At 39.2% G+C, this 24884-nt stretch overlaps 1 protein-coding gene across 2 annotated transcripts in view; it reads right to left on the reverse strand.

Annotated features, from left to right (window-relative positions):
- Positions 1–24884, reverse strand: part of LOC100662726 (aldehyde oxidase 3-like) — a 98830-nt gene that overhangs the window by 11677 nt on the left and 62269 nt on the right. For both annotated transcript variants that reach the window (XM_064286338.1, NM_001303259.1), the window contains 7 exon segments: positions 23082–23177; positions 22132–22260; positions 20565–20639; positions 19143–19195; positions 9590–9704; positions 5366–5431; positions 3528–3716 (listed from right to left, as the gene is read on the reverse strand). In XM_064286338.1, coding sequence (XP_064142408.1) covers positions 3528–3716; positions 5366–5431; positions 9590–9704; positions 19143–19195; positions 20565–20639; positions 22132–22260; positions 23082–23177 — 723 coding nt within the window.

A 24884-nucleotide genomic window follows, 5' to 3' on the forward strand; every position in this document is an offset into this window, starting at 1 on the left:
AAATGAACACCTAAAAAAGTAAACCATTGAGAGAGAGTGTTGTAAAACATCATTACGGCCTTTTCCCTGTGTGGTCCTGAAACTGACAAGGTGACACACTCCCAAGTTACTTCCAGACAGACCATTGTCTTTTAAGTTATACTCCTGGGTCTCAAAAGGCCGCAACCATTGGAAGAGAGATTCTACAACTACTAATACCTTTATTTCTAGGATCTGAAAAAGGTTCCTAGCTGTCCCTCTTGTAAACCGCGGGGAGAGGGTAGAGTGTGAGAATCACGAGTCACCTCTACAGGCCTGATGAGAATCTGCAGTGGTCCAACCTTAGACACATTTGTAGAATTCATAGGATTCTACAGCTAGTCTAGAGTTCCCATGACCCGTTTCCCATTAAAACTATGCATTTCCTGAAATAGAATATTTTGATGCTATCAAATTAGATTCTGACAAAATATATCATGATACATTTTAATTATATATAAAAAAATATAGTTTTTATTTTGATGAAATCTGTTTAAAAGAGGAAAAAATTTAAGGGAAAATACAAGCCCCAAACTTTTGAGTTGCCTAGCCTTTTATGACACTATTAAAATGAAAAGATGGCTTCTTCCTAAACTTGTTTTGGAATGGATTTAAGTTCATGATGCTTGTTAGGGCTGCAGAAGAAGAATATATATCGTGCTATGTTGTTTATGAGATAAACTGTACTAGGATTCACACTTGACCTTGGTTATAGGATGTGGACACTTCAGAGAAATGTTTCTCACTTTTTTGGCCAATCAACTGTAAGATATATATATTATACTGTCTACTAGTTCACTCATGTGTTCAGCATGCATGTACAGATGCATACACACACACACAACCCTACACAGTTAAGAAATTGATCCCTCTCCTTATTATGTGTGAAACATTTTGATATTTTCTATGTTACTGTACTCTCTTCTACTCAATTAAAAAATGGTGGTAAATTAACTTTATGATCCTCTAAAGGACAGTGAACTGCAGGTTGCAAAACTCTTTGAGAAATTTTACCCATGGGACAGGAGAAAGGTAAAAGAAAGGATGATCACTTATCTTTCTCCAAAAAGTACAGCATATTGAGCTTTACACTTTTGTAGAAGATGATGAATTTCAGGGCACTGATGGAGTGGGTCTGGAGCCAGCTAGATTTGATTTGATTAGAGATAGAAAAGCTCCATCAACCTATCAAATATTTATTAAGTGCATACTGTGTTTAGCCACTGGATTGAGGACACAGGGTGAGTGACATCGGCCTTACCTTCAAGGTGCTTATAGATATTTACTAGTGGATTACCTAGTGAATCCCCAGGATAAAAGCCAAAGAGGTCCAGGGCAGAGTCACTAGGAACATCAACATTTAAGGATGAGCAGATAAATAAGCACTTGCAAAAATCAACCGACAAACCAATCATCACCAAAAATCAAAACAAAGAAAGAGAATCCCAAGAGAGAGGGAGAAATTTAGGAGGGTAAGACATCTCAGAAACCAAGGAATAAGAGTGTTTTAAGAAGGAGGGAGTGGTCAGCTGTGATGAATCCACGGAAAAGTCTAGAGGGTTATGGGCCAAAGAGAGCCCAATGAATCCAGCAGCAAAGAGGTCATTGGGGATCTTGGGGACAACTGTTTTAGTGGCGTGGTGAGAGCAGAGGCCAGATTAAAGGGATGAGAAGTGAGTGGGCTATAAGCTGTGTCAACCAGTTTAAGTGAAACACTATCCAGAGGCATTAGGCTTGAAATTATAAGCTCAGAGAACCAGAACAGGACCATAACTGTGTGTGCGTTGATATGTTGCTACATCACAAACAATGGTCAATTCTGTAGATGTTATCAAAAGGGTATGATTAAGTCCAGCCTCTTTGTGCCAACATATTCAACATAGACTAGAGATTAAGATAAACATGTCCATCTGGCCATGTCAGTCTTTAAAACTTGAAACAACAACAACAACAAAATCATGAAAAATGGAAGACTAGGTTCTCCTAGTAATTGGGTGATGCAAAAGGTTAAGTTTTCAACTACTAGTCAAAAGGTTGTCTGTTCAAGACCACCCATAGGTCCCTCAGAAGACAGGCCTGGTGATCTGCTTCTGAAAAATCACAGCCTTGACAACTTTATGGAACAGTCAGTTCTACTCTGCATGCATGGGGTCGCCATGAGTTGAAATTGACTCAATGGCAACTAACAACGAGATTCTCCAAGGCTGTAACTCCCCAAGCTCCACTCATATTAAAATAGAATCTCAGGTCTCAACCCCCTTATGTGACATTTAGGTACAGGCAGGCAGGGTTATGAATGTCTGACTTACATACAACCTATAGGTATGAACCAAACCTCATAAAGCTTATCAAATTAAAAATTCAAGGTACATACAAGGATTTATAATTAAAAGGGTGCTACTTTGCAACTTGCATAAAAACATTATTATTATTATTACTGTATTATGTTAAAGATGTTTTAGTATATATGGAAGTACTTCTTTAACTTTTTTTATGCATAGAAATGTATATACTATATACTAAGACAAACATTTGGCTAACTTACATTACATATAAACCTTACCTAAACATTCTGACTTATGTATAAATTCAACTTAAAGACAGTCTTAGGAATGGAACTGGTTCATAATCTGGGGACTGCCTGTAATTACATAAAACTCTCAGTTGCCTTAAGCAGAGATAATGAACAACATAAATATTCCTGAGAAAAGGCAGTATAATTGGCTTTAGACAGGAGGGAGTAAAGAGAAATTCGTGGAAAGTCAGATGTGGTGATGAATCAAATCATCCATAGACAGAAAGAATTGATTATATTACAAAATGGGTTGAGATTTGTGTACAATGACATCTCTGAGCTCGGCTTGGGATAGTGGAGCCATGGCTTCACATTGGAGGTGCTGAGGAGGGGCAGAGGGTCCCTTTGTGCATCACACGGGGGTTTGGGAGAAATGGAGGAATAAGCAATAAAGATGTAGGACTGGCTTTCTGTTTCAGCACCTATTGTCACATGAGGGGGAGAGGAGCTGAACTGTGAGGGGATATGAAATGATTCCGATTTATCTTTTTATTTGAGTACTGGCTCAAATGCATCCCTCTGAGTCAGGCATGAGAAGTGTATGGCTGACTTCTCTGGTGTTGGCCGGCATCACAAAGACAAGAAACCTCCCAAGATTCTGCAAAAGGGCACCAATATGGCTTCTGTGTTTCATCAAAAGACTTCAAGGGCTTCCAGACACTGAAATGGGTGTCCTGGTGCTAGAAATACCCCCGTGAGGGACTAATTATCGTAGCTGCCAGCTGTGAATTACTCTGTCCACCTTGGCATTATCTTAATGCAGTTTCCCCCTTATGTATTCTCTTTCATATTTTTCATATCTATTTCTCTCCAGGCTATAATCTCAGAGAGTTCCTTAATATGATTTGTGTTCTGATAGGGAGTTTGGTTTATTCAGTCATTAAGAGAAATTTATAGGTGACAAGTTATATGAAGACTGGCCTTAGATGCTTACCTTGGAGGAGTAGATTGCTATTGGATTTTGGGTTGGGGTCAACAGGGACACATGAAGCTTCTCTGGGATATCGGTAATTGAAGGAATTTTGTACTGCCTCGGACCCCGGGTGTATAGGACCCCATCAGGTGAATATTTCAGCTCCTCTAGGGTATAAAGTCCAAGGCCTTGAGTAAATGCCCCTTCAACCTGAGACAGAGAAATAAATGAGCCTTGCTTTTTCATGATGTACTGTGAATTTCCAAGTAACATCTAAAAATGTAGTTCCTGTAAGCAACTGACTTGCTTTGGAGTCCAGGTCTCTCTGGATCTCCATATCCTAGTTGCAGATGCAAGTAATGTCTTTCTGATATTCTTGGGTAAAATTCTTTAGAAAAATGCCTAGACTTGCCTGTAAAAACAAATAATACTAATATTTAACGGTCCCAGATAAACCATTGGCATAGTAGCGATTTTAGAAACAGATGTCCAATTCTCCCATCTCCCATCTTTGGGAATCAGGTTCATTCACCCCAATGTCACTTGTCCAGTTAGCAGGCTTTCTTTCAAGGTCTAAGGTTGGTGATCAAGGTCTTGGATCTTCTCCCTTAAGAGAGAATGCCCCAGCCAATTTCTTTACCAGTAGATTCATATCCCAGCATCATTCCCCTTCTTTCCCTGATTACAAGGACTAAATTCTAACACAATCTGATAGAATTTTTAATTTAGTGGTCTTTGAATAGAATTTAGTCCTCTGAAAAGGAGGCTCAGGAAGAATTAATGATAGAAATTTGCATGGTATGCTGAAATAAACTTTCAAACATTTTCTTTGTTCATATTTGTGACATGGTAAAACATTTTGCTTATATTTAAAATTTTAATGAGTACAATTGTGAAATATTTCACTTAGGAGTTAAGGCCCCAAGCTTTCACCATTGGCCCATTCACACACACACACACACATGCACACGCACACACACACACACACACACTCTGTAAAGTGATCATGGATTCTCATGTGGTTTCAAGTACCACTTCTCTGAGGATCATTCCAAAATCTACATCAACAGCCCAGGCTTTGAATTTTGGACTTGAAATCCAACTTTCTTCTTGATACCTTCACCTGGCTCTCCCCCAGGCACCCCAAAGTCAACAGAATAAACTGAACTCAATCTTACCTTTTAATTTTAAGTGCACTTCCTTCTTTACTTGAAATTTCAGTCCCTGGGATTACCACTCACATAGGTTTCCATGACAGAAATTCGGGTCCCATTTGTATTCCTTCCCTTCTCTCAACTACTGCCTCCTCCCACCAACCACTGCCAATTGTCGATTTTACCTCATAAGTATTTCTGAACATCTGTATCTTCTACCTCATTCCTACTTCCATTGCCCTAGTTTATGCCTCTGCCATCTCTTGCCTGTTTGTAACAAGTTCCTAACTCATATCCTTGCCTTTAGCCAGTCAGTCATCAGTCAACGGTTCCCATTATCTACCAGTGGGTACCACTCACTCCTGGGAGACTTATTGAAAACACAGATTCCTGGGCCCCATTTGATTCAGTGGTTCTTGGGTCAGGCCTACAACTATGTAATATAATCCATAAATGTTTGTTTAATGAATAAATAAAATTCAATTCAATTTGCCCATACTATTATGGGTAAAAAAAAAAAAAGAAGAAGAAAGACGGGAAATAATTTAAGCTAATAGAGCAAACTATTTAGAGACACCTAGAAAACAGAAGAAAGAGAATTGTGTCTCTCAACCTGTATCCAGAAAAGGTAAAATATTATATGATTAGTATATGGAACATCCACATATTAACTCATGGATACCAGAGAAGAAAGTATGCACATACCTGTCCTATGTCCACAGCAGGATTTATACTGAAAGAAGCATCCATGACAATGTCAGTTCTAATGTTCTATACAGAATTGAAAAGAAACAGGTGTTATGGTACGTGCTTCATTTTATGAGCAACAAGAATACTTTCTTATTCCGGAGTTAAAAGGGGATCAGAAAACATCACAGAAAAGTTCTACTCTTGGTAAGGGTCTTATAAAATATCAAATAATGTCAGTTAAAATATATTTCTTAAATAAAATTTAGAAATTATTGGCTAAGTATTGATTATGAAATTGTTGATGTGGATTCTAACAAAAATTTTACATGTTTATAAGTACCTAGTCCATCTTCCTATAAAATAGAAGTTTCAAGTCTCACCTTCGTTGGTCTTAATATTATATATAAAAAAAAAACTCACTGTCATTGAGTTGATCCTGACTCATAGTGACCCCACAGGATTTCCAAGGCTGTCAATCTCTATGGAAGCAGACTGCCACATCTTTCTACCACGGAGTGGATGATGGTTTTGAACCACCAACCTTTCCATTAACAGTCAATCACTTTAAGCATGGCATCGCAAAGGCTCCTTAATATTATATAGTGATCTAAAATAATGGTTATGAAGATTAAGTAATAATGTGGGCAAATGGTTATGATAGCAGCACATCAAGTAAAAAAAAAAAGGCTAGGAAACTATGTACAAAAATGAAAATCAATTTGTAAAAGTATATGGAAAAGCACTGGAAGTAAGTATACCAAAAATAATAATATGGAAGAGTTTTAGAAGATGTAACTTGTACAATGAAAACATGTTAAATATAAAATGTCCTAGGGATGTCGCATAGTGGCAGGGGTTATCTTTAGCCTCAGGGTTAATGAATAAAAACCAAAAGAACCCACTGCTGTTGAGTCGATTCCATCTCATAGCAACCCTATAGGACAGAGTAGAACTGCCCAAAAGAGTTTCCAAGGAGGGTTAATGAATAAATGCCATTCATTGAGTATTCACTATGTGTAAGAGATATTGCTAACACATTTATACTTAGCATAGCATTGAATCCATACAAGCACCCACATAAGAGATTTTAGTACTTTTTTTTTTTCCTTCAGAACTTTGCTTCGTAAAACCTATTCTTTCCCTCTGGTTATTTGATAATTTTCTTTGTGAAAGTTTATAGTTGAAAAACACTGTAAGTTTCTGTCAGAAAAGGGTATGGAAATCTAGGTTGACAATCATTTTCTCTCATCCTTTTGAAGATATTAATTACTGTATTGTTTTGTGACAGCTGTGCTGCTGAAGAGAAGTCTGGTGTCATTCTTTTATAAGTAGTTTGCCTTTTATCACTGGCGGCTTTTTAATATTTTATCTTTGTCTTTCATGTATCATCACAATGTGTTTAGATGGGTATATATCTTTATGTATCCTGCTCAGCACTTGGTGTGCCCTTTGAATTTTAAGACCAATATCTTTCAGTGTTAGAAAACTCTCAGCTACCATCTCTCTGCCATTCCCTTATTTTTTACTTCTGAAATGCCTATCAGATATATGCCTGGGAGTATCAGTTTGTCCTTTATGTCTCTTATTTCTCTTTCATAATTTTCATCTTTGTACTCTTCTGGGCTAAGTAAATTCCTCCGTATGATTTTTCAATTCACCAATTATTTTTGACTGGGTCTTGTCTAAAGTTTTGTAAGTTCAATGAATATTTTTTAACCATCAGGATATTTTTACTGGTTCTTTTAATATGTACTAGTTCTTGATTCATAGTCACTGACTTTTTCCATACCCCCCCCCCTTTTTTTCTAAACAGGTATTAAAAAAAAATCTTACACATATTTGTCTTAAGGTCACTTTGGTTTGCTCTATTATATTCATCCCCTGGTAATATATTCTCCTATTTGTTGTATTTCACAGCATTAGTTTGTGTGCTTTTAATTTTAGATTGCAAGCTCATCTGAGTGGAGTTTCTTTTATTTTCTTTCCTCCATTTCTCGGTTCTGGTAGTTTTGTGGTTGCCTTAAATTTGTCCCAAGTTCCTTGGTTTAGAATCAGATTTTCTGTTAGCAGCTCTGGACTCTTGGGTGTGTAGGAATATTGCTCCTGGCTTGGACCGTTTCCTAGTTTCCAGGCAACAAATGCTGTTTTCTCAAACTCAGGAAGAATGAGCAAGAAGCTCTGCCTCAGTCCTTATTTCTTACAGGTATTGAAGCTCTGTTCTCCTACAATGGTGGTGGCTTTTAGTTCCCATTTTCCTGAAAGAGCGGAACTCCTGGCTTTCTTGCCTGTTTCCCATCCCAGGATTTGATGGGTCTAGGACTTTAGCCCCTACTTATCACTGTGTGTCCCATTCCATTTCTATAAACTCTGATTTACGGATGAAAAAAAAAAGGCTTAGAGAGTATATGTCACTATACCAAGGTCACCTAGCTAATGCATGGTTAACTGACTATATAGGCCTGTCTTAAGCATTCAAAGTGCATACTCGTAACTACTTGCTACAACAACTTGCTTCCCTCTCTGACCATGAGCACCTCAGGAGCAAAAGCTATATCTTATTTGACTTTGTAGCCTGGGAGAAGGTATTCCCAGTGCTCAGTATATGGGTGCTGAACAGATCTAAACTACTGTTCTAGTAGACGAGACTTTGGGTCAAGTTCCAAATTTTTATTAAGATACTGACTTGGCAGCAGCCTCCTTTCCCTCAGGCCTAGACTAATATGTCCCTCTTCTAGAAAGCCACAGTGTGCTTTCTAGAAGGTTTTAATATGTTTATGTTTGTGAGAATTATTTTATTGCCAGAAGAAATAAGAATAGAAGATCTGTGGCTTTCTCTGGCTAGAAGGGCAGAATGACAAGGATGTCCTACCACATATGGAAATCCATTATACCCAACTCTTCCATAAGCTATCTTTATGTATTGGTATATTATGAACAAATCAGTAATGATTTGCCATTTGGGGTAGTTTATATTTCACTTTGTTCAAAACCTAGAATCACTGTGGTATAGTGAAAAGATTATGCAATTTAGAGTCAACAATTTTTAGTCTCAGTGCCACCACTTACTAATTGTAACTTTGATCTGGCCATTTAACCTCTTTGAGCCTCAGTCTCCTTATCTGTAAAATGGCAATAACAATGATAATACCTAGCTCATGGAGTTGTTATAAAGATTAACAAGATAACATACCAGAAAGGTTTTTGCTAACTGCAAAGTATATAAATGTTAGTAGTACAAAAAAGTAAATTTGTGGTATATAATTATTATAATAATATAATATTAGTAGTGCTACAAATTAAGCTAAAATTTATTAATTCAGCAACCATTTATTGACCACCTATTATGTGCCAGGCACTGGGCCAGGCTCTGAAAAAATAAAACTGAATGAAACATGAATCCACTCACCCAAGCTAGAAATGACCATTGATATTTCCTTTTCACACACTCACCCTTACACCACCAGGTTCCATTAGTTTTCCTTCTGAAATACATCTTAAATCTATCCCTTCAGGCTCACATCTTCTCTTGCTTAGTTTACCGCAGCAGACTCTAAAGTGGTCCCCTTGTTCAGGTCCTGCTTTCTCCTCAGATCCCTCCTCTACAGTCACTAGATTGACCTATCTAAGTCACAGATTTGCCCATGCTTTTCTGCTGCTGAAAAAACTCTCCATTGGTGTTGCACCCTACGAGGTAAATTCCAATTGTGTTAATGGTCTGGAACATGGCCTCCATGATTCTTAACTCCTTCCCCAGCCTCATCTCCATAATTCTATCCTTTGCCTTTTCTGCATTGTACTCTTGGTGGTCCCCAGACCTAGCCAGCTGGTTTTGCTGTTTTCTCTGTATAGTAAACCCCCATCTGCCACCTCCTCTACATTTTCCTGGTACTGCTCGGCTAATTCTGTAAGACTCACCTTTGAGGTCACTTTCTTCAAAAGTTTTCCCCGGTTACCTTTTTACCTCTTCACCAACCTCAGGTTGAGTTAGGAAAAATGCCTAATAATAATATTTACCAACTCAAATTGTACGAACATTGTAAGGGCATTTGATACATTTTTCAGGCAAGGTTAAATCACTTTAAATAAATTAGGCCCAGCACTGTATGAGGGCAATCAGTTTTCCACATGATTGCTGACACAAAAATTATAGTTTGTGAAATATTTGCCAATGTGATAGCTTAAAAGGTATGTCTCAGAATTTCCATTAAAAATGTCATATGAGGTGGTATTACTGCTTACCTTGTGTGCTCCTGTCAGACAGTCAATTTCAACCTCAGAACAGGCAGCTCCAAATACAAAGTAAGGAAATATGTCACCTTCTCCCTTCTCCCAGTCTATGTTAGCTTCATAGCCCCTGATGAGAAATTAAATATAGTCTGCAGTCAGGTCGTGGTGTGGCAGTGGGGCTTTCTCTAAGGATGTGGAAATAAGTGAAATCAAATTGGCTTTAAAGAGTTAAACTATGCTACAAACACAGAATGCAATGCTTCTCAAAGTTTTACCAACTATTTAGAGAAGAGAAGGGACAGGGACCCATCATGAGGAGACTGAGCCACTTCAAGTGTGAAAATTCAAGGAAGCAGGCTCTACTTTTAACTTAAAAAGTCTAAAAATTAACAAGGCTAGCATTAATCCAAAAAACACAAAATAATAAATGTTGGAGAGGTTGTGGAGAGGCTGGAACACTTATACACTGCTGGTGGGGATGTAAAATGGTACAAGCACTTTGGAAATCGATTTGGCACTTCTTTAAAAAGCTAGAAATAGAACTACCATACGACCCAGCAATCCCTAAAGAAATAAGAGCCTTCACATGAACAGATAAATGCACACCCATGTTCACTGCAGTACTGTTTACAATAGCAAAAAGATGGACGCAACCAAGGTGCCCATCAACAGATGAATGGATAAATAAATTATGGTATATTCACACAATGGAATACTATACATTGATAAAGAACAGTGAGGAATCTGTGAAACATTTCATAACATGGAGGAATCTGGAAGGCATTATGCTGAGTGAAATTAGTTGCAAAAGGACAAATATTATATAAGACCACTATTATAAAAAGAACTCAAGAAATAGTTTAAACAGGGAAGAAAATATTCTTTGATGGTTATGACAGTGGGGAGGGAGACAGGGAGAAGGGTATTACTAATTAGATAGTAGACAAGAACTATTTCAGGTAAAGGGAAAGACAACACACAATACAGGTGAGGTCAGTACACTGGACTAAACCAAAAGCAAAGAAGTTTCCTGAATAAACTGAACGCTTTGAAGGCCAGAGTAGCAGGGGTGGGGGTCTGGGGACCATGGTTTCAGGGGACATCTAGGTCAACTGGTATAATAAAATCTATTAAGAAAACATTCTGCATCCCACTTTGGTGAGTGGCATCTGGGGTCTTAAACACTAGCAAGTGGCCATCGATGATGCATCAATGGGTCTCAACCCACCTGGAGCAAAGGAGAATGAAGAACACTAAAAGGCACAAGGTAATTATGAGCCCAAGAGACAGAAAGGGCCACTGAACCAGAGACTACATCAGCCTGAAACCAAGAGAACTAGACGGTGTCCAGCTACAACTGATAACTGCCCTGACAGGGAACACAACAGAGAATCTCTGAGGGAGCCGGAGAGCAGTGGGATGCAGACTTCAAATTCTCATAAAAAGGCCAGACTTAATAGTCTGACTGAGACTAGACGGACCCCGGAGATCATGGTCCCCAGATCTTCTGTAAGCCCAAGACTGGAACCATTCCCAAAGCCCAAGACTGGAACCATTCCCAAAGCCCAAGACTGGAACCATTCCCAAAGCAAACTCTTCAGACCAGGATTGTACTGGACGATAAGATAGAAAATGATACTGGTGAAGAGTGAGCTTCTTAAGACTATGTGGGCAGCTCCTGTCTGGAGGGAGATGACAAGGCAGAGGAGGACAGAAGCTGGCTGAATGAACATGGGAATACAGGGTGGAGAGAAGGGGTGTGCTGTCTCATTAGGAGGAGAGCAATTGGGAGTATATAGCAAGGTGTATATAAATTTTTCCGTGAGAGACTGACTTGATTTGTAAACTTTCACTTAAAGCACAATAAAAATTTTTAAAAAGACTAGAAATTTTAAAGTCTACTATCTATCTGCATTTTTAAATCTAAAAGAACATTTTAAATTAATGCAATTGGGGAAAAAGGAAAATGTCTAAAATGTTTTTTTTTTTTTTAGACTATCTTGTTGGTTGGTGGGCAAGTTGCTGTGGCATTAAGTTTTCCAGGAAGTAGGGCTAAATGAATGCAAATGACAGAGTTTATCAGCTCCCGCGCACAGCAGACAATTCCTCCTCTCTGACGCTAGAACCCAGACTCACATACATTTGGGGACACAACAGTGCATTACTTTTCAAGCTATGCTGGGCAGTCAGGACACTGAGAGGTCCAGAATTCTGCCAAAGATGTACAATATTTCAATCTACCCAGGGGACTCTTGGTGGAACTTTCAATAAAATGCCTTCCAGCTGAATGGACAAAGCCTTTCTCAGTGAAAAACTTTGACTGATGATGTTGTTCTTTATTTCAACAATAACACAGACATGTTCATCACTTGTGATTTAAGAGCCTTTAATGACTCATAAGATTCTATGATCAACTCTCTCCATTCAACTTTCAAATATTTTCTTTGCCATAGTCTTTTCATGTGAGGCCAAAGTATTTACAATTGTGCCTTGCAAGGAAAAAAAAAAAATCTGCTAAATAGGCTAACTTTTCAAAGCCACTCTTTGAAATTTAAAATCACTCACTTTATTTAGGTTTTGCATCACCTGAGTACCAGATCTAAGTGCTCGAGTTCTCTCTCACACACATTCTCTCTTTCTCTGTGTCCTCCCTCCTCCATGAAGAAAAATAACAGTACAACCATGAGTTTGAAAACTGATGAATGCCTTCTCTTGATTCAGCAAACTAACATTAATATAGTAGAAAAAAAACTTAAGTCCTTTTCCCATTTCTTTACCAGTTGTTCTAAAGTAGGCAGATATCCAAATCCTTGCTCTTACAATTTAAAGAAAGCTTAAACCAAAAACGAAAAACAAACAAAAAAAACCAACCTAACCCATTGCTGTGGAGTTCATTCCGACTCTTTAGTAGAACTGCCCTGTAGCGTTTCCAAGGAAGGCAACGGGTTTAGTTTCTTTTTAGTTTTGTGAGTTTCGCCTTCCTAGGTAATTCTGAAATTAACCCTTATCTTCAAACAGTTTTGTTTTGCTCCCCTTAGTCAAAGTTTTTATTAGTTGCAAAACTGCTGATGATTTTCCCTCAAAATGATATGATTTGTTTTTAAGCTAGCTTCAAGCAGGATGGATCTATACAGATATTTCTTAGAGGTTTTTTTTTTGGCACCTTAACACCAAAGTAAGTATCATTTGTATCTCTGCCATAATAAGGCTCATTTAAAAAAAAAACCTAAAAAGCCTGTGTTCATACTAAATGTTTAACCGTTGCTGTAGTATATTGATTTCTTCAGTATAGTTTCAGTAATATAGATAACACCTTGACTTTGAGTTCAGCACAAGTTTGTGCGGGGGCGGGGGTGCTGAGGGATGATGCCTTTATAGCCATCACAGCTACAGATAACTGATATCTGCACTCGTTCCATCATCCAGTACATTTTCATTGATTTTAAAGTATGCTTCCAACCCCTACCCATTTCCAGTTGAAAATGTAATTGAAAGAGCGTTACACTAAAAAAAAAAAAAAAAAAAGTGAATGACACTCAAATCAGGAAACTCAGACTTTTCAGTGCTTTTTATATTATTGCTGAGCTCACAGTGGTGGAAAGTAGAACACTAACTTTGGGCTTGTAAGTAAAACATCTGATCAAGCATAATGGTTTGGCAAGTTGAATTACTTTGTAGGAAACAACACCTGTGTGTGTGTGTGTGTGTGTGTGGGCAACGCTACCTGGAATGAGAATATCTGCAATCTTGTCTGACTTGTCAGGGAGGAAGCTCCAGAGGACGGTAGTTCAGAGCACCCCTTCTCTGTCCACTGTATTGCCGTGAACTTGAATGAACAAATACACCACAGAGTTTACTTTTGTAACTTTGTTGTTGAGTCCCCTGTGATTTACCTGATAGTGAAGATCCAAATGGACAAAACTGCTCATACTAAACAGCTGATGCTAGTATTGGGCAGCTGACCCATCATTTCCAACATGGTCATTTAATGAATGGGAGTCCCTTCTCTCTAGAAGCACTGCTTTCTCTTTCTTCCATAAACTCCCTGAATCCGCTTCTGCCAACTCTTATCATTCATCCTATGGTATTAGTATTTTAAATAAGATAGATAATGCATTATCCTGAATGTGACAACCTCTTTTTTTTACCATTTTTCATGTAGAAAAATTGCTGTTGACGTAGACACTTTAAAAACTGCATAGTATTTTCAGGACTATCTGTCAGAAAGTACCTATACTAACACATCAATTGGAAGAAGAGTTTGGAAAACCTGGTGAGCTTGGGGAAAAGAAAGAAACAGAGGGCAATAGTGGCAGAGGGCAGGGAACCCCTGCCAAGTTTGGATACTTCCTGACTCTGCTGACAGTGAGGCAGATGTGTAAGGCTGCTTAGTACGGCTGCATTAAAGAGTCAGTTCATCGACCTCCTTTCCCATTCTGTGCTTATGAGGAAAACTGCTGGGTAGGATTTGGCTTCCTGTGTAGTCCTGCCTATGGGGAGAGAAAATGTGAAGGGCGTGTGGATTCTGAGTCATCTGCTCCCTTCACAGTTGTTCTTTGTTCTCCAACTGGGGGGAGCAAAAAAAGGAAGGAGGGCTTTCTGGTGACAGCCTGGCTTCACATCTAAGTTGACTTTCAAGGAAAAAGCAAAAAAAAAAAAAAAAAAAAGATGCTACAGGCCCACAATCCAATAGAGTGAATTCAAGAAATAATCACAATACTGTGAGTTCATCAGAGGAGTATGAAAAGCAAAGATAATGGAGCAATTCTCCTGTTACTGGTAATACCTTAGGACTCCTTCTAGAGGGCTTTTTTTTTTTTTTTTTTTTTGAAGTTTGGAGAAGAGAGAAAATTAAAATAGAATTAAGAGAAAGGTAATAAAAATAATGATTGCACTATAGGAAAATGGGTCATAAATTTGGCCATTGGGAGCCCCTTCAAGCCCCTTCTGTGTCTGTCTGATCTGTCTCCATCATCCTTTGAGTGCTTCCTTGTTTCCAGCACAATTAGATAGTCTAGGCCCATCTTTGACTTCCCTGCCCCAGGCCTGGGTAGAATCAGTCACTGGGGTCATTCAAGCATCAAAATAAATGATAGTAAATAATAGTCAATAAACAATCATAGCAACAAATTGTCACTCACTGAAAAAATAAGAAACCCCCAGTCCATACTGTTATCAATCAGTAAGGCAGTAGAATTTTTGCGAGAAAGAATATATTTACATAGTTTCAAATTCTTTCCCCACAGAGTGCTTATTAATTACAAATGGAAAAAAAAAAAAAACACTTCACAGTGGAGAAACCGTTGGGCCACTGTCATAATCCAGGAGGACGCATTGAAATCGTGTGTCACCTGATTGGATGCAAATAGAGGAACACAGAATCACTTCTATAATATTCTGGCAAAGAGGCATAACCTTCATCTACCCAGGATGAAACATCAGACGAGATCAAATTGAGAGATTGTTCACAAAATAACTGATATTTCAGAAGTGTCAAGGTCGTGGATGTCTAGAAGAGCTGAAGGACCTGTCCCAGACTAATGGACACCATGGAGACAGAACAGCTAAATGCTAAGTGAAATTCTGAGCTGGATCCTTTTCTCTAAAAGGCATGATTTTAACAATTGGAAAATCTTGAATGGGGCTGGAGGATTTACAGTAGTAATGTATCAGTGTTAATTTTGGGGTTCTGGTGACTGTACTATGCTTATGTAGAACTAAATATGAAAGTGTTCAGGGGTAACAGGACATCATGTTGGCAATTTACTCTCAAATGATTCAGGGAAAATAAAGTTCTTTGTATTGTACTTGCAACTTTTCTATAAATTTGTGATTGTTTCAAAACATAAAAAGAAGAGTTAAAATTTTTGTAAGCAGTTATAAGAACTCACTTCAAAATGGTCTTTAGGTATGACAAGGATTATTGTAAGGAGGATCTTTTTAATTGGCTAAAAAATTAGTTCATAGGAGGTTCATGTTAGAGATAAGTATTTAATTATCTCACATTTTTATTTTTTAAATGAGCCTTAAACGAGTCTATTTGCAGAAAAAGATTCATGGTAGATCCAAACAAAACAGAAGAATCAAATCATTAAAGTAGGAGTAAAAGATAAGAGCCAAAAAGTGAGATGAAATGGAGAGTAAAAGAATAGGAATTTGTATAAAGTAAAATCTAAAGTAAACATAAAAATTAAGTTTGGGTTTCCTAGTCGCCAAAGCAAAGAAGTCAAAAGTTACATAGTGTTTATTATACAATAAAAGGAAGTATATCAGATCACTAGGAAACAAAGTTTTTCCCAGCTTTGAACTCTGAAAGTAAGTTATGGCACAGACATTTAAAGTCTCATTGAAAAATAAATGCACTATATCTTTAACAGCATTTCACAAAAAAATGCAGTGACTTTTTCATATAGTTATTTCTTCTACAACACTAAGTAAAAATCAGGATCAGACTGCGGGAATTATAGTTCTGTAAATGTATTCTGACTGAGAATTATAGCAACGTAAAAAAACCCTCAAAAAACTCAGTGCAACGTAGCCCAGGAATCAAGCATTTTGGTAATTTGATTGGATGCCGGGTAAGGCTTACACAATTAAGCTAGCTTGAAACCTGTGCTCAGCCTGAGAGGGTTCATGCTAGTTTAAATTATGGAGTGTTTAGTAGTCACTGGACAGAGGCGGCTGACTGCATGGGTGAAGATGATGAGCTCTGCAGAAGAGTATGCTCCCTGACCTGGAGTTCTGGCTTCACTCCTGATCAGCTGTGTGACCTTCAGCAAGTTACTTAACTGCTCCGAGGCTCAGTTTTTGAACTCCTAAAATGGGAAAATCATACTGTCTCCTCATAGGTTGTTAAGATTTAATTAGATTACACATGGCAGCTATTTAGAATAATGCCTGGGACATTAAAAGGATTCAATAAATGTTAATTATTATTATAATTTTCATATTTTGCTAAAAGATGATTAACTGCAACATAGACTACTGAAAGAAGGGTTACATAGTGTAATGGGGACATGGACTTTGAAACTGAGCTAATATTTCATGACAATAATGAAAAAGTAGAAGAAAAGTGTTAGCTAGAAGCAATGATGCTGATTATCGAGTTCAGCTGCTATTTCTTGACCGCACTGCCCTGTTTTTCCATCAGTAAAATGAGAGTAGTTATAAGGGTGGCGAAGTGGAAAAAGCAGGGACACTTGATTCAGATAGATTTAGGTTTGAGTCTGGGCTTTGCTACTTGCCAGCTGTGTGACCTTCGGCAAGCTACCCAACCTGTTTGAGTCTCAGTTTCCTCATTTACAAAGAGGAATGAGAATCCTTCTCTTGCAGGATTTGGGGAAGATTAAATGAGATAATACATATAAAGCATGTGACCCAAGGTGGGTCCTCACATCTCTTTACATGCATCCCATGGCAGATATTGCTAATCTATTTCATTACTCTTTCTAGCTGAGCTTAGATCTGGCTCCAAAATGCTTCTTAAGAGAGTCCTTCAGGCAGTCTCTACAAATCAATTGGAGATGAAATTCATTTGTGACTCTGAAGCCACGTCATTTAGCTATAATATTTATAAGTTCATTATTGTTAGCTGCTGTCCAGTCAGTCCTAGACTCATGGCGACCCCACGTACAATGAAACAAAATGTTGTCTAGTTCTGCACCACCTCCATGATTGGTTGTGCACTGGACTGTTGTGATCCACGGGGTTTTCACTGGCTGATTTTTGGAAGTAGATGGCCAGCACTTCCTTTCCAGTCTGTCTTAGTCTAGACGCTCCATTAAAGCCTGTTCAACATCACGGCAACACGCAACCTTCCACTGACAGACGGGTGGTATCTGCGCATGAGGTGCATTGGGCAGGTATGGCACCGTGGTCTCCTCCATGGAAGGTGAGAATTCTACCTCTGAAGCAACAATGCCTCCTCACTTACAAGTTTGAAGTAAGTTTAATTACAGAGTATATATAAAAAACAGTTCAGTAGAAAATGTCTTGTGACATTAAAGAGAGTATTTGAGGTAGAGTGGTGTCAAGAGGTAGACATTTTGCAGGGGATTAAGAAATGAGGGTGCTGGGGAAGTAAAAACTGAAACCAAGCCTGTTGCCATCAAGTTGATTCCAACTCACAGGGACCCTATAGAACAGAGTAGAACTGCCCCATAGGGTTTCCAAGGAGTGGCTGGTGGAATCGAACTACTGACCTTTTGGTTAGCAGCCTGAGCTCTTAACTACTGTGCCACCAGAGCCCCTGCTGGGTAAGTGGAGGCAGCTAAACTAGACTTACCTTAAAATGTTTGGTGGGAAAAAAAATAATAAAATTTTTTTATTATTATTATTATTTTTACCTTAAAATGTTTGGTGGGAAAAAGAAGGGGAAAAATGAAACCATAGCTGAGTTCAAGAGGGGTAGCATGAGTAACAAAGCTTTTGTTTGTTGCTGTTGCTTGATTTTGCTTGTTGTTTTTTAATGGGTTAGGGCAAGCTGAGCATATTTGTAAGAGGAAGTTCATGAACCATGGGACAGATACAGAGAAACGAGATAATTGATGGACCAAGGTCTCAGAGGAGATAGGAGCGGACAGGACCATAGGACAGGTAAAGGATCAGTCTTGGAAGGAAGAAGGAATTCTTCAATGAGGCAGGAGGTAAGGAAGGAAAAAAAAAAAAAAGGTGGCAATGCAGAATAATTGGAAGGGGAGGGAAGCAAAGAACGCAAGCTACAGCTGTGATAGGTCATTGACATTGGGAATGCCTCCCATTCAAATGAGAGCCGACCCACTTCCAGAGAACAGCCTATCTTTATAGACATCACCAGTAAAATCCCAATAAGCCCAAGAGATATGCCCATATATGCCCATATGGTAAAAGAGCAGGCTGTTAATTTCTGGTTGCTTCTAGTGGACATTCCTTGTTGCCTGCTTGGATGAACTCCCTAGTTTGATGTGGTACTTTGTTTAGCTCCCACACTGTTTCAATGGGGCTGTTTGGGTCGTATCTGGTTTGACTCCCACCTTCTATAACCAAGCCCTTATTTGGCAAGAAAAGAAGGCCCCAGAAGATAGGCCATCTGGCAAGATTCCTGGAGATCAAGAAATAGTAGAAAGCACCAAAGGCTACTTGAGAAAACACTATTAAATAATTGAGAGGGGAGGGAAGCAAAGAGTGAAAGGTGTAAGTACTAAATGCATTCTGGATAGCACTAGAACTTTTCCAAAATCCCTCTGTTCTGAACTGTCCACACCATGCACAGGCCTGTTAACATCACACTTATAAACCTGGGGCTGGTTTATGTGGAATATGGCAAATTGTCAAACCGTTCCTGGTCTATATGGAATATGGCATTACATGCAGGACATTGTGGGGCTCATCTCAAAGCTGTCTTCCTTCCAGTCATGATAATACAGCAGAAAAACACACATTTCTAATGAAAACTCTTCAATGAAAGTGAAATAAAATAAATAATAAAGGACTTAATATTAAAAACATAACAATTAAGCACAACATTTCTAAGCTTCTTTGTACTCCAAAAGAGAATAATTTTAGGAAAGTATTCAATGACACTTACCTAAAATATCCAGTGGCAGACAGACTAATGCTTTGGGTAAATGCTTCATTAACCTGCAAAAGAGGAATGTTTTCAAAAGGCAAATATAAAATTGGACAAATGAAGAGAAGCATGGGAAATAACCATTTTGTGGCTGTCATACTTTTTCTTATTATTGGGAACATTATCTTGCTGAATGAACAAGTATAGTGCCCAAGTGGGCTGTGACACAGGCTCAAGATGTAGAATTGGCTTTGTCTGCCTTCCGCTGAGGAGACAGTCACTGTTTCGGTGGATCTGTCTACAGAATAAATGAAAAAGTGACAAAGGTAAAAACCTGTGGTAGAAGTTTAAATGCAGGTTCACAAACAAAATCTGACAAAAAGTCTCCATCTTCCTGTCTGTCCCCATACATGGAGAAATGGGCCTAGATTGGAGCGACAGCTATGGTAGTGCGGTGGTTAAGAGCTCAACTGCTAACAAAAGGTTGGCCGGTTGAATCCACCAGCTGCTCCTTGGAAACCATATGGGGCTGTTCTACTCTGTCGTACAGGATCACTATGAGTCAGAATCGACTCGGCAGCACACAACAACAACATATATATATATATATATATACTTCACAGGAACCAAGTGAAAAGGAGATGAGTTTGGTAGACCACTCATGTTGCTGCCAGTGAGTCCCATTCATCACTGCTTCCTGAGGTTTTGCATAACCTCTGTTCCCTCAAACTTTTATCGGGGTCATGTTCTATTATCAAAACTTTTATTCCTGAAGGAAGAACAAGGATTACCACCCAGAAAATACCTATCCAGTTTTCCCCCATGAATGTTCTAAACGTGTGCATGGAAAACAGCAAGTGTTTGTAGCCTTTACCGAAGAAACTTTTCAAAACATGTTCTAAGATAGCAGCTTCTTATGCAAGAACTCCCTTTCAATTTATTGTTTCTTTTTCCTTTAAATTTCTAAAAGTGCACTAAATGGTGTAGGTTCTACCTTCTTTGGCTAATAACCAGGCACACACTAAGTTGTATTTAAATATGAACAGCAGTTAACACCGCTGAGATACGGCTCCAGGTGGGACTAAATGTCCAGCTGAACTGGAAATTTCTGTTCAGTAAGATCTGGTTGTTAGATGTATTGATGATATATATCTGCCTCTGTGCTTTTGGGACCCAAAGTGTGGTCCTGTGGCAGAGGCATTGCATAAGAGCTTGATAGAAATGCAGACTCCCCAGCTACTTCCAACACCTACTAAATCAGAATCTGCATTTTAACAAGATGCCCAGGTGATCCGTCTCTTCATGAAAGGTTGAGAAGCACTGCCCTGTGCTGTTCAGCAGAGAAGAGGAAGCTGTGTGGGATGCAGATAGTGGGACAGGTGTCTCTACCAAGTAGCTCCAGTGAGAGCTATGCAGCCTTCAAAGATATTTGGTACTCACCCAGTCCTTCCAGGAACCATGAGGACTCTTGCTGATGATGGGTTCCAGGCGTCTCCTCAGGGTCTGACAGGCATTCTGCAGGTGGATAAGGACAGGAGCGTCAGCTAATTCAAGTGCAACTGTGTTTATCACCCTATACTAACCATTCCTCTCCCCTCCTCTCAGGTATCTTCTATTTGGTTTGTCTCCATATCTAGGCAAGGTATTCCCTGGTATTCCCTGCAGCCATGAGCCAAGGTGGGACTTTGGGAGCTGCCTCGGGAGATCAGGGGAGTGGAAGCCAGACAGAATACAAGTCCCACTTTCCCAGTTCAACCAAAAAAGCTCTGTTTTTTACTTGCTTTACGTGTTAAGGTTCCATTTAACATCTGTTGCATACTTAGCAAGACTATGAAAACCACCGTGGAGAGCAGCGAGCATAAGAGCTGTTCTCAGATCAGGCACTGGGAAGGACATGTAGTGTGGAAGGAGATGTGGGTTTTGGATCAGATATCCCTGGGATCAAATAGCCCTGCTTCTTCTCAGCACGTGAGTGACTGGCACTCTCCACACCTTGGTGATCTCATCCGTAACATGGAGACATCAATTCTAGGACAAATCTAGGATTTGCCCAGGACAATCCCCATTTAAACTTGCTGTCTTTGTGTTAACATCTGTGGCTTCTTCTACTCACAGAAGTACTCTGGTTTGGATGATATAGCCACTCTAATATCTACCTTGGAGGTTGTTTTAAATATTAAATAAAATTAGGTAATTACAGCGCTTGTTATCAGTATCTCAGTTATTCTAGGTGCACCCGTCAAGAGCTGTTGAAGAAATGCCTGTAACATGAATGGTTACAAAGGTATCAGGTATTGAGTATTTACTCTTGGCATTGGTATTGAAGCTTAGCTGACTGAAGGAGGGAGATCTTCCCCACTCCCCTTTCAAAGTACGAAACTGCACTTGCCCTCTTTCAGTCTCCAGAGCCTTGGGTTCAAGAAGACTTCGCTCTATTCAGTTGAGAGACCTCTTTGGGGCCATCTCTGTTCTGAGTTGTTATAACTTCGTTCTGCTTTGGGGTAGAGAGTGAAATGGCAAGGGTGTAGGAGTGGTGCCAATTTATATCTGAAGGCTTCAAAGAGACAGCTTCCTTGTTTGTTAATACAGAGCTCAAGACACAATAATCTCCATCTGAGGATTCTCCCTGTGTGGCCTTCCTTCTGTGGGTTTCCACGGCCAGGCTGCGAATGGTTGGGCCATATTACGTTCGGTACTGCAAATAATGCTTCAGGAAAGAGGCAGTAGAGGCAGTGTTTCCTGCCTTTGTGAAGTTACAGTCTTGGGAATGTGTTCTTAAAATTATTTTTTTTTTGGCAAAAATAGAATGTATGCTGCCAAGCAATACCCCAGGGCCCATTATTTCAGGTGGAACAGAGAAACACCGTGAAATGGCGTTTTACGCTCTTTTGCCCAACGTTCATGTGAAAAAGCATCAGGAGGAACTTCCTAGACTAGAGCAGAGGGGCTCCTCTGGAAAAGGGGTCTGAGGTTTCAAAGAAGTTTGGGGGGTCAGTAAAGCCATCACCTGCACAGCTTTTCCATTGACATCTGCGCCCGTGGATGCAGCAGTGGCGACCGTGTTGGGCACTGTCACAGTGTTCATCTCGCCAAGGTGTATGTAAGACATGGGTATCTTTAATTCTCGGCTGGCCACCTGCACATAAAAGAAGCAGACAGAATGTGTCGGTCTAGAGTGAAACTGGAACGATAATTGAAACCTATTTTTTTTATTAGTAAAGACATTTTCCCCCTTTTACAAAGCTGTAAGGAGATTTATAATCTGTGGTTTATGTAGACACATGCAAGTAAACCTAAACTTTTGAAGAGTTTTCAAATTCTTTAAAATAGAAGTTTTCTCCATCCCCCCAAACTGCTGTATACTTTAGGGTTTGGGAAGAATTCCATAATACCTCATGGCATGGGTTTAAAAATAGGCTCTGTTGGGGGAGGGGGATCTTACAAAGCCATGTGTTAGCAAAGAAAGAGAAAGGACAGGTTCTCCATCTTTTCATCACCCACAGAGGCCTGCTGGGGCTGAGTACTTTGCTGGACATGAACATCGGTCTACATTCCAGAGGAAGGACTCTCGCCCTGTGTGGGTCTCCTTTTTTGTAGGGGGAGCTTGAGAATGTGGACTTGTTGATGGGGGAATGAACAGGTTGTGTGGAACCAGGAAGTCTGAATTTGGGCTGCTAACTATGTTCAGGAGTTGCCAGGGAGAGGAAGGGAGCTGCCGGTGCCTTGGGAAACTGAGTTTTGGTATGGTCCCTATCACTAGAGAAGGGAGCTGAACCCCCCTTCCTGTGTTCCAGTTGGCCCATTTCCAGGTAATCCAGGGTGACTTTTGGGAACACTTATGGGCAATTCTGGTCATTGCATCACAAAACCTGAAGATTAACCGAACGACACAGAGTCTGGGATTTCTCTATAAATTCTAATCTTGGCCAATGGCAAAACTGAAACAATCTATCTCACCTGTAACATTTTGGTGTTAATGCCCTGTCCCAGTTCAACGCCACCGTGAGCAACCAGCACAGAACCATCTGTGTAGATGTGAACCAGAGCAGCAGCCTGAAAATAGAATTAGAAATCTGTTTTTCTTGCCATCTGTACATGCATCTTTAACAGTGAGGCAGTCACAAAAAATACCAAAAGGCACTGAAATAAAGCCACAGTTTCATTTTAGCAGGTATGGGAACAATGGCTTCATCACAAGGTGGAATAAACCCTTATGCCATTTGAGAATAATAAAGGTAGCATTTCATGAAAACTGGGTTCTAAGCCTAAATGTATATCTTATCGTTAGAATTAAGTCATAGTTCTTTCACTGGTTTCAGAAGCATTAATTAGCTATATACTGAATGCCCGCTGGGCGTTGTCCTATTTTTTGCACCTCTCCTAGCTAGAGCTCCTCACCTTGCTTCTCCTATTCTGCAAAGTAACAAACATTGACCCACATTGGTAACAACCAGTACTGAATTTAGAACTCGTTGTTCTTTACTCCTTGGAAACTCTATGGGGCAGTTCTACTCTGTCCTATAGGGTCGCTATGAGTAGGAATCGATCTGACGGCAACGGCTTTTAACAGCTATTCTTTGCTGAATTACAGACTCTCTTTTCTCTTAGTTGTCATTTGGGGATTGGTAAAGTCTAGTGAGTTCATTCTCCTTATTCAAATACTCTAAGCATATTACTCTCATTCCCCTCTAGGAAGTAAAAAGTAAGTGGAGAAATACCCAGAATAGGTAAATGTATAGAGATTAGAGTTTAGTAGTGGTTACCAGGAGCATTGAGATTTTCTTTATGGGAACAGAAAATATGACAACAGGAATTGATGATGATTGCACAACATGATTGATGTAATTGGTTTTATTAAATTGTACATGTGAAAAATGTTGAATTAGCAAATGTCACGTTTTCCATATTTTTACAACAATTAAAAAAATACAATAATACAACAATAAAACGAAGTAGAAAGACAAGTCATCCTCAGGTGCTATCAAGTCAGTTCCGACTCATAGTGACCCTACGTATAACAGAACAAAACACTGCCTGGGCCTCCACCATCCTCACAATCGTTGCTGTGTTTGAGTCCATTGTTGCAGCCACTGTGTCAATTCATTTCATTGGGTGTCTTCCTCTCTTTCGCTGACCCTTTATTTTACCAAGCATGATGTCCTTCTCCAGGGACTTGTCTCTCCTGATAACCTGTCCAAAGTACATGAGATGAAATCTCACCATCCTTACTTCTAAGCAGCATTTTGGCTCTACTTCTTCCAAGTGAACAGATTTGTTCATTTTTCTGGCAGTCCACAGTATATTCAATATTCTTCACCAACACCATAATTCAAAGGTGTTCAAATCTTCATAATTAGACATATGCATAAATGGACATATGCAAGCAAATCTAAACTTTTCAAGAGTTTTCAAATTCTTTAAAATAAAATTTTCTCCATCCCCCAAAACTGTTGTACACTTTAGGGTTTGGGAAAAATTCCACAAAATAATAACCATTTTGGCTGTGGTTAAACATTTGAAAGGAGTCTCACTTTACAAAGTAAGGATTATGTTTCTTCTTCAGTCTTCCTCATTTATTGTTCAGTTTTCAAATGCCTATGAGACAGTTGAAAATACCATGGCTTGGGGCAGGCTCACCTTAGTCCTAAAAGTGAAGTCTTTGTTTTTTAATACTTTAAAGAGGTCTTTTTCAGCAGATATGCCCAATGCAATATGTCGTTTGATTTCTTGACTGCTGCTTCCATGTTGTCTGTGGATCCA

This window comes from Loxodonta africana, chromosome 6, assembly GCF_030014295.1.
Source record: "Loxodonta africana isolate mLoxAfr1 chromosome 6, mLoxAfr1.hap2, whole genome shotgun sequence".
Lineage (NCBI taxonomy): Eukaryota > Metazoa > Chordata > Mammalia > Proboscidea > Elephantidae > Loxodonta > Loxodonta africana.